Here is a 9,748-nt window from a genome sequence, read left to right as displayed (position 1 = left end):
TGCAGGGCAAAACTCTTTTTTGCCAAGATGTCAACTTTTCATTTTGGTTTTTAAGTAATTACATGAGGATTATGGGACAATCCACATGAACCTGCACACATCAAAAATATTTTAAAAAAAAGAAAACAGGACAATAAATATATTATAACATTTTATGAAGCACACTGACCTGATACGTGACAGCTAACCACAAGGGGGTTCAGCTTGTCAGCTCATCATAGTGAAGTCTGTGCCTCCATCTACTGGTCAGTCAATGTACTGCATGCCATGTCCATTTATAGTTGTATGCATTCGATTGGGCCCCCCCAGGCATTAATGCGCTTTTACTTTTTATTCCAACTTATAAAAATGAAAAAATGAACCGTAATTGTGTCATGTGTAAAAATTTGGGCTCCCTACTAAGTAATACTTAGTAGGCTTAATGGAGATTCGGCTCCATGTTGACATAACTGCATCATTTTTAAAAAATGCAATAGACCGTCTCATTTTTTGTTTTTTTCTTTTTGTTTTTTGTTTTTTTATTTAAAGTCACCTTTACATTAACATGTAATTTCATCACAGTTTTAGCAAAAGAAAAAGAAAAATGTATAAAAAGCTGAATGATTACTGCAGCCAAGTATCTTTAATGTGAAGTAACAGTTTTACAAAATGACTGTTCATATATTTGATCTGAAAATACAAACACACACAAAAGAAGCATTTTGCGAAGCTAAAACTGACAAAATTCTAACTTCAATGTCCCGTTAATATTTCTATACTTTAACAATGGTTTGTTGATTAAGATGATAATGAATGCATTCATAACCATTTATATTTGTCCCTACAGCTCTGTGCTACTGAACAGTTATCATAGTTCTGGTTCATTCAGCTCAGCTCCTGCTTGATCCTCAGATTATGGCTGATTTCATGAACTGAAAATAGAGAGAGACAAAAAAAAATCATCATTATATTATTTTTGACAGCTTCCCAATCATCTGTGAAGTATTTGCTTCAAATATTGTTTAATACAGTGTTTGAAAACCTAACAGCGTTTACACCAATGCTACTTTAATTAGATTTTTTTTTTTGATAATATAAATCAAATCATTTAAACTCACCTGCTTGAAAGAGAAGCTGGCGACTTGGCAGTCACATGGCAAACTCAGCAGATGGGCCTTGAAACGATCTGAAAAAAGTGAATAATCTGAATAATCTGAACACAGAAACTGGTGTTTTCCACAAAATGTACAAAACATTTAAAGTATGTGGTGAGACCCTCCTGCCACACTCTGTTTGTCCACCAGATGTCCTCAGACTTTTCCTCCCTGCCTCAGCCACCTGACCCCCTACACCCCCCAGCTCACCTGTTTCCCATCTACTAATCTGCTCGCAGTAGCTGTAAACACCAGCTATCTTTACCCAGTCATTTGACAGATTGTTGCATTGTTGTTTTCTTGCCATCCTCTTACCTATGTTGTTTCTGTACCTGTCTGCCTGTAAGTCTCAACCTTTGGAGATGACAGGACGCCGCAATCACACTCAAACATAACCACAAGCTAACCAATTAACAGCTGACCTGACTCGGAAACTTCTGCTGGGAAATAATCTACATTTCACTTTGACAAGACACATGATGTGACAAGCTGTTATTTAATCAAAACTCAGATGTCACTCTTTCACTCAATCAGACCATTTGTTATGTGAGTCAGTGCAGCAGTGACAACAGATCAGACAAACACAATTATATCGCACAAACAATTTAAGATTTTTTTTCTTTTTACTAATTAAATACATGTAAATCATAAACAATAATAAACACAAAGATCCTGCTGTTTACTCTGTTGATGCTCACACAGTCTGTGGAATTAATTCATCATGATCAATACGAAGCTGCCTCCTGCTCTGAACTGTTCAGATCCAGGTCCTGGAAATCTCTCTCTCTCTCACAGAAGCCATGTTGTTGAATCATCACAGCGGTTTCTGGGCTGTGTAAAGTTACAGTCAAATTCACCTTCCAATTAAAAAAATATGTGCTGGTATCATGGTTAAAAAACCACCAGTCTACAGTATTAATTTGGGACATTTTGTGAATTTAAACAACCTGCAGAGGAGTTTACATTCACTATTACAGCTAGATTCTTAAATTTGACATTAAACACGACAGAGTTTCATATTTGTCCATCAGAAAATATTTTCCCATTTGGAAAATTCTGAAGGAGGGTAAAATTTGCTGAAAATATTGCAGCTGAATTCATAAACAATGTGGAAAAAGACAAACTCAAAGTCCTTTTGGGGGTTTGAAAGTTGCACTGGGGGAGTTTCAGTTCAATGGTCTCAGTATTTCTAAAAACTTGGCTACAGCTCAACAACCATGCCAAATTACAACAGCTGTGAGTAGCAGACAACAACATCCATTAACAGCACATTCAACAATCTAGAGGACTTCTTCCTCCTGCTGATACTGACCTTTGAGGATCTGAAGTTCTGTTATGACGGCCACATACTCATTGTAGTCGATCCCACTTTCGGAGCCGTATTTGTACCACAGAATATTGAAGGTTTCATCATCTAGACCGAAGTCTGCAAGACAGAGACAACCACAGACAAAAAGCTTCTGAGTGATTTAAAACATCAGGGATTAAAAAAATTACTCTCATCCTTAAAGTTCAATGACGGAATTATGGGGAATGATGATGTGTTTAGTACTGTACAGATATAAGAGATTACCATGGACAGACAGAGCCCTTTTCATTTGGGCTTTATTGACGGAGGGTGGATTCTTCCGCTCATAGCTCTCCACATACTCCCTCCTGACAATGGCCACATAATGCAGCAGTTTGAAGAACTCCACGGCATCCAGGTCTCCAGATTTGTCTGCCTGAAAGTGCTGTTAAAGAGCTCAAATACACTGAAAACATACAGCTCAACACCTTATTGCATAGTGGCTCCTATTACAGCCGAAGATGAGGGCAGTTTGACAGATTGATGAGCCATTACTGGTTGGTCAGGATATGATCTGAACTGAACAAAAATATTCAGATGTTTGGGTAAAATTACCTGTGATTCAGACTAAACTATATACATGCAGTCTCAGATTTTGTTGATAGCATCAGGTTTGAAAAACTGGTGACAGGTGAAAGAGCAGAGAGCATCAAGATGGTTAGAAGAGGAAACATCAGAGAGACTCAGTCTCATGTTTGAGCCTCAGTCAGACCCAGACTCAGATAAGGAGCCTGTTGAGACCAGAATCAGAGACTAGCAGACTGATCACAACAGTTAGCGTAGTCAACAGCTTTTATTTATGTTGTTTGTTTGTTTGTTTGTAACTGGCAGTGGCTGACAAAGTGTTAGTGGTTGTGCTAATGCAAACTCTAAGACGGGGTCTTTAATATATCACTTTAACATTTACAATAATCACCCTTTTCTATTTAGACCCACCCAGGTGACATGTTCTTCTTGTCTTCTCCTGACTGCAAAGAGCTGCTACACAACTATTGAAAATCAGCCATTTGCAAAGGATACATCCATGAGAATCAGCAGTAGGCGGGCAGTCTTGAGACTCAGGGCTGGATTGGTGAAAATAAATGAGTTTATGAGTGTAGAAAAAAAAATCTCATTCTGATGATAAGATGGTGTTTAAAATTGGTGGAAAATAAACTGACATTTGCCATGAACAGAGTAGCCACCGGAATCCAGTTTAGCAAGAACAGCTTGAGCATTCAGCAACTGTTGGAAACAGGAACAAATAAAGTGAGAGGAATGGATCATAAAGGTCACAGCTTCACACTATATGTAATAATTTGATAACCCTAACTTTGAGGTGAAATTCAGAAGGAACAACACAAAGGGACTTTATTGCACAAAATGATCCTAAAATAAAACATAGAAACTAAGATTCCAGCTGCTGCTCAAGTGTTTAGTGTCAATTAAAGGTACCATGTGGAGTTTTTCACCACTAGTAGTGCTATGGTGCAATGTTTTTACAAGATGATCCCTATTTTGTTTGTACCATTGGGGCACACAGTGCATTACACAGTCCTACTGCAGTCAACCCAATCACATGACCCAATCAAACCAAATGTTTTCTTTTAATGGGTATAAAATAATGGTAATTTCTGATTTGAAAGGTGCCGTGCGGAGAGTTTACTTGTGAACGATGTTTCTGTTTATATTTAGTGTTATATAAATGAATTGTGTGTATCTTTGAGATCTAAGCATGTTCAATGCAGTTCCTTCTTCATAAAATCTTTGCAAATCGGATTTTTCTGATAAGCGTCTTCATTGACTTTACTCGCACATTGCTGCATTCCTCAGCACCTTATCACCACCTATTAATCAGTCAAATACTGCGAAATCATTCAGCAAAAGCAGTGACAAAAACATCACAGAGTACCTTTAAGTTATTCGTTTTTTTATTCTCTTTGTTGGAATTTGTTCCGTTTTCTCTTCAGTTTGACAGTGCAATTCCCCTGCACTGTGATTCTTGTCTCTGCTAACTTTGATTAGACAGATACATGGTATCAAGTTTTGTTTTTGTTTTTTCTTTTTTCTCAAAGAAATGGCTGGTGAGGAGATTAATGTGACAGAAATACATGCTATCCCCCTCAGTTCATCACCCTCACCAACCAGTAAGAGTCACTCATGCAGCAATGAGGACACAATCCTTCACTGGCTTCCCACTGACATCCATTGTGTTCATAGAGACGCTGAACTCAGCAGCCGTGGTTGAAACTTTCCTGTGACCCGCTTGTACACCCTTATGTCGAGCCCTTTACTTACACTGTAGCGACATGCTTGATCAACATAACAAATATCAACAATTATAAAATATTACAATTACAACACTTTTTATCATAGAATTAACATAAAATTTCTGAAAATACCTCAGTCCTGCTTTCTTCCTGTAAAAAGAGAAAAATAAAATGTCAGCTAAAGATGTGACCAACAAAATATCCAATGATTCACATCCTTTACCAAATTTCTTTTTTCATCAACCAACTGTCCATCACTTACTGATATACACATTTCCTCTGGGAATGAGTCACAATTCAGCTCATTTGGCCACGAAACACCAAAACTGGTCATCAGACTCTCACAGCCCTGTTTGGCCCTCTCACAGAAGGACCTGCAGGGCCGCTGCACCTCCCCTGCCACGCACTGGGGGGCGTAGACCCTGCACAGGAAGAGGCGTATGTCCACCGAGCACACTGTTTGCACCATTGAGTTGAAAAAGGACATCTTCATTACAGCTTCTCTTTGACTGGTGTGTCCCAGAAGATTTGGGATGATGGTCTGGTTGTAGGACAGACCCTGGCACATGGGTATGGTGATCGGCTCACAGATCCCCCCACTGCTGCTTACTCCGTACTGTAACAAGACACAAGCGCACACTGTCATTCCAAATCCAACACCAGTTTGAATGAAGCAATAATCACCTGAAGATTATTCCCCTGGTGAATCTTTAGGTGATTGAACTTCCGTTCATCTTTATGTTGGATTTAAAGAGAGCAGACTTACTTGTTCACATGACTCCGTAGTAAATGCTTCACACCTGAGGGATTCAGGCCAGTGAAAGCCAAACTTGTTCATCAGCGACTCGCAGCCAGACCGCGCCTGCTCGCAGAGTGTCCTGCAGGGAGGCCGAGCTCTTCCTGACGAACACTCAGGGGCGTAGACAGAGCACAAGAAAGGCTTCAGATGAGGGGAACACTGCACTTTTACAAGTGGAAAAAACTGATGTATTTCCAGGCCTGCATCCTCCTGAGCTTTGTGGCCTAGGATGTTGGGCATCACAGTCTCGGTGTAAGGCAGGTCTTTGCAGAGAGGGATAGTGATTGTCTCGCATGTTGAAAAGGATGTTTGAGTAAAAATGCTGTCGTCCCCCTGGATGAACAGAAACATAAATCAGTGAAGTCTGAACTATAGTTTTGCTCTTGATGTCTTCATCATTTCTTGTAGTGCTTACTTTGGTTGGTTGGTTTTTGCTAATCATAGTCTTTACATTGTTGGCTTCAACTTATCTTATTGAAAATTGCTCAACAGATATAGATTCTAATCACAATTAAAAACTCTACACCAAGTGTAAATGTCATTGGATCTTTATCAGCGGAGATACTGTCTATGTCTATATACTGTAGGTTAGTGTCGGCTGTGCGACCGCAGTCCCAGCAGATGATCCAAAGCTAAATTTCTCTCCCAGTCCGACCGTGGAGCCAGTACTGGTCTGGTTTTACCAAGATGGACAGCCCTACGAGCTGCTAAAGAGCTCCAGCTTGACTCAGTACTGTTTTTTCTTTTCCTGGATGCATTAGTAACTTGATGCTACATAATGTTACATTTCTGTTTTCATTAGTGATGGCCACAGTAGCATGATTAACATTAGTTAACTCGCTGTTACCCGTATGATAAATGTGTTATGATAAATGTTGCCATCACTAGCTGGCTAACTGTCAGTACCGCTGTGGAGCGCATCACAGCGTTGCTAGTATGGGCTACAGTTTGTGGCTGGATTGTTTTTTGTTGGCTCTTTTGTTGAGCTTCTTTTTGTGTGTTGAGTGGCCACTTTCACTGTACTCTGTAACACCTTGCTGGCTGAGAATGTGATGGGGGGGGGGTGGCCAAATGGAGGCTGGAGGTGTGGCTTAAGAGGCGTTTGTTTTGGCCTGAGATGCTTGTGGTCTAATGCGACAGTGGCAGTTACGATCGCCTACATCTCTCCATCTGTGTTAGAGTCAAAGAGGGCAGACTTACTTCTTCACATGATTCTGTGGTGAACGCCTCACACCTGAGGGCTTCAGGCCAGTGAAAGCCAAACTTGTTCATCAGCGACTCGCAGCCGGATCGTGCCTGCTCACAGAGCTTCCTGCAGGGAGGCCGAGCTCTTCCTGACAAACACTCAGGGGTGTAGACGGAGCACAAGAAAGGCTTCAGATGAGGGGAACAGTCCACTTTTATAAATGATGCAAAACTATTTAGTTGCAAGCCCGCCTCCTCCTGAGTGTTGTGGCCTAGAAGATTAGGAAGCACAGTGTCTGTGTAAGGTAACCCTGAGCAGAGAGGGACAGTGATTGTCTGACATGTTGGAGGAGAGGTTGGGGCAGCACTGGTGTCTTGACCCTGGAAGAACAGGAACATAGATCAGTGATTTCTGAATAAACAACATTCTCACTTCTGTAGTTCAACTGTCACCAGTCTTTTTCCATTTTTGCCAAGAAAAGTCAACCAGGTTTTGTTTATGCCCGGATGGGACGTTGGTCTTCAGGTTGACCCAAGTGGTTGACCAAGTGGACCTGTGGTTTTCATCTTCTCATTTATCATAGACGCCATTCTACATGATAAAAACAGAGTGGGGGTGCTCATTCTTTCATTCTTACCTGTACACAGTTAGACTCTGGTAAAGCTTCACATCGGAGCCTCGCTGGCCAGGTCAGCCGCTTCACTCTGAGGGCAGAGTCGCAGTCCGTCCTGACCTTCTCACAGAGGGATCGGCAAGGCTTCTTCTGGCTGTCGTTCTCTGAGCCGCATTCAGGCACGGCAACACGACACATGAGTGTTGAGACCTCTGGTGAACAGGCTGTCTCCACAATCTGACCAATCTGCTGCAGACTGAAGCCCATAACTCCAGTCGGATTGGGGGTAGTGGTGTATCCCACACCTTGACAAAAGCTGGCTGTTACTGGTTTGCAGTTTGACCTGTCATCTCGCCCTCCATGTGCCTGCTGAGGAGACAGCAGCAGCAATCCCAAAATCACCAAGACAAAACACGTCATGGCTTTCGGTAATGTCAAATGTTGTCCTGCACTGTTTAACAAAGCCTTTGGAGGTTTGACACCAGTGTGTCTCTGCTGCTCTGCTTTACTCTCTGGAGGTGGAGTACAAGTCCACGAATGGAGTTCCTACAAACAAGGCACTGATTTAGGACCACTGTTAAGGTCACATATCAATAAAATGTTCGACACAAAATGAGAACCAAACTGGTCTCAGAGCAGCAGCCCCATTAAGAGAAATTCAATGCAAGGAACTTTGAGCTGTGTAAGGCGCTCAACATCTGGTTGTGATTTCGTGCATTCTGTGTAACCTTGGGGGGTGAGAATTTGTTGCATAAAGCTTGCACAATGAGCCCGACTTCTGGATGGAAAGTATTTCAGCATTAATAGGATCAAGACATGTTATTTGTGTCTTTTCTTTTTAGACAGCAATGTCTCCAGTTCTCTGGAACTTGGATTTCCAGGATTGCACACCCAAAGGCATGAAGAGGATTAGTTGATCCTCTTATGCAGGGTGGTGTTAAAAAACAGCAGTGCAAGAGAAGGTGGTTGATTTCTTAATAAAAGATGTCAGATTCTTTTGTACTTCAAAGACCCCTAAAAAACAGTACTTCCAAGTGGAGTCAAATGTTAGTTTCTTGGCTGAAGTATAAGATCCAAAATGTCGAGTCAAACAGGACAGAGCACCAGGTCAGGGGTGGCTGTGGGCTCGTAAAACCACGTGCAATATAATGAAAAGGTATCAGTTACAATATTCAGTGTTTCTAGCAGTGCTGTGTGTGGCTCTAGAGATGGTGATGCAGACTGTGTCTTGGTATGTGAACCCAACACAACTCCACACCAAACATTTAAAAAACATTCCATATCTATGAACTCTGATGAATCCTAATGATGCTTTTTTTTTATCTAGGACATGCTACAGGTCAGAATTATCATATGTCTTGACTACCATTAAAACTGATGACTGGATTCCAGTCTACTTTTAGGTCCAGACCAACACTGTGTTCAAGACACTATGTGTGGAATTGTAAAATTTCTGACTTCACCAGTAGATTCAAGAATTATGATGTGAAAAATTATGTTCATCCCTTTGTTTGATTTTCAGGACAGCTGGGATCTCTTGGAGATCACGGCTGACCTGGAGAAGACTATGAGTGGCTGGGTGATCTTTGACGAGTTTGTAGCACCTCTGTCTTTAAATGTTACACTCCTGTTATTATCCAGCAGTAAGTATTTGTATTTCATGCTAGTTAATAGTTTTGCTTCACTATTTCAATGGGAAATATTATTCTTCTCTCTCCACTACATGTATCTAACAGATATAGTTACTTGTTAGTGTGCAAATTAAAATGTTTGCAACCTGTAATGATACAATAGACCACAATAAAAAAAAAAAAAAAAACTGAGCAGTGTGGGAAATCCTTTGTTCCTACTGCCATTAGACTTTTTACCAACTAAGACAAAGGCAGTGGATAATGACACAGACTCAAACTAAATTGAACTAAATACAAGAATAAGCGACTGGATAATTCTGAATTTCCCACGAGAGATACATTTTTGTCTTAATAGTTATTGTGAAATAATAAATTTACCTGTATATAAACTATAAAATAGATTTTATTAACCTGTATCTAAAATAGATGTTATTAGACACACTCTTCTGGCCCCAAGTGCCGTTTTTTAAATATTTCTTGGGATTTATGCCTTTATTTGATAGGTGGGAAGTGAGTTTTGAAAGCCAGAAATTTCATTGAAACAGCTGTCATGCAGAAACACCAATATATGCAGTATGTCGGTTTATGGTCTGAGACAGTACAATCATAAGTCACAAGTTCATAATTGTGCAAATTAACAAGACCAACATAATGCAGAACAAGCTGCATGAACTTTCAGCCTTCGCTGCTTGTTTCCTCACTAATTTCAGTGCTTCAGACCTCTTTATTGTTCAGTTGACCTTTTCACATCGGCAGTGTTTCTATTTTTTCTACTTCCAGTAAACACCA

At 40.5% G+C, this 9,748-nt stretch overlaps 1 protein-coding gene across 2 annotated transcripts; it reads right to left on the bottom strand.

Moving 5' to 3' along the window:
- Positions 1-607: 607 nt before the first annotated feature.
- Positions 608-8,112, bottom strand: LOC139613097 (atrial natriuretic peptide-converting enzyme-like). 2 transcript variants are annotated; one of them, XM_071469445.1, is made up of 12 exons: positions 7,353-8,112; positions 6,730-7,095; positions 5,497-5,862; positions 4,993-5,346; positions 4,863-4,880; positions 3,642-3,705; positions 3,502-3,545; positions 2,707-2,857; positions 2,446-2,559; positions 1,098-1,165; positions 857-911; positions 608-820 (listed from the first exon to the last, which is right to left on the bottom strand). In XM_071469445.1, exons 1-11 carry the CDS (start codon positions 7,746-7,748, stop codon positions 888-890), a joined length of 1,965 nt encoding a protein of 654 aa, XP_071325546.1. In that variant the 5' UTR covers positions 7,749-8,112; the 3' UTR covers positions 608-820; positions 857-887. The 2 variants fall into 2 exon arrangements, with proteins under 2 accessions (XP_071325546.1, XP_071325545.1); XM_071469444.1 differs by having other exon boundaries at positions 608-911; positions 7,353-8,110.
- Positions 8,113-9,748: the final 1,636 nt, after the last annotated feature.

The sequence above is a fragment of the Trachinotus anak genome, unplaced genomic scaffold (genome assembly GCF_046630095.1).
Source record: "Trachinotus anak isolate AG129_WGS33_773 ecotype Australia unplaced genomic scaffold, CSIRO_AGI_Tana_v1 ptg000032l, whole genome shotgun sequence".
In the NCBI taxonomy this organism is placed as follows: domain Eukaryota; kingdom Metazoa; phylum Chordata; class Actinopteri; order Carangiformes; family Carangidae; genus Trachinotus; species Trachinotus anak.
This window is presented reverse-complemented; position numbering and strand designations above follow the sequence as displayed.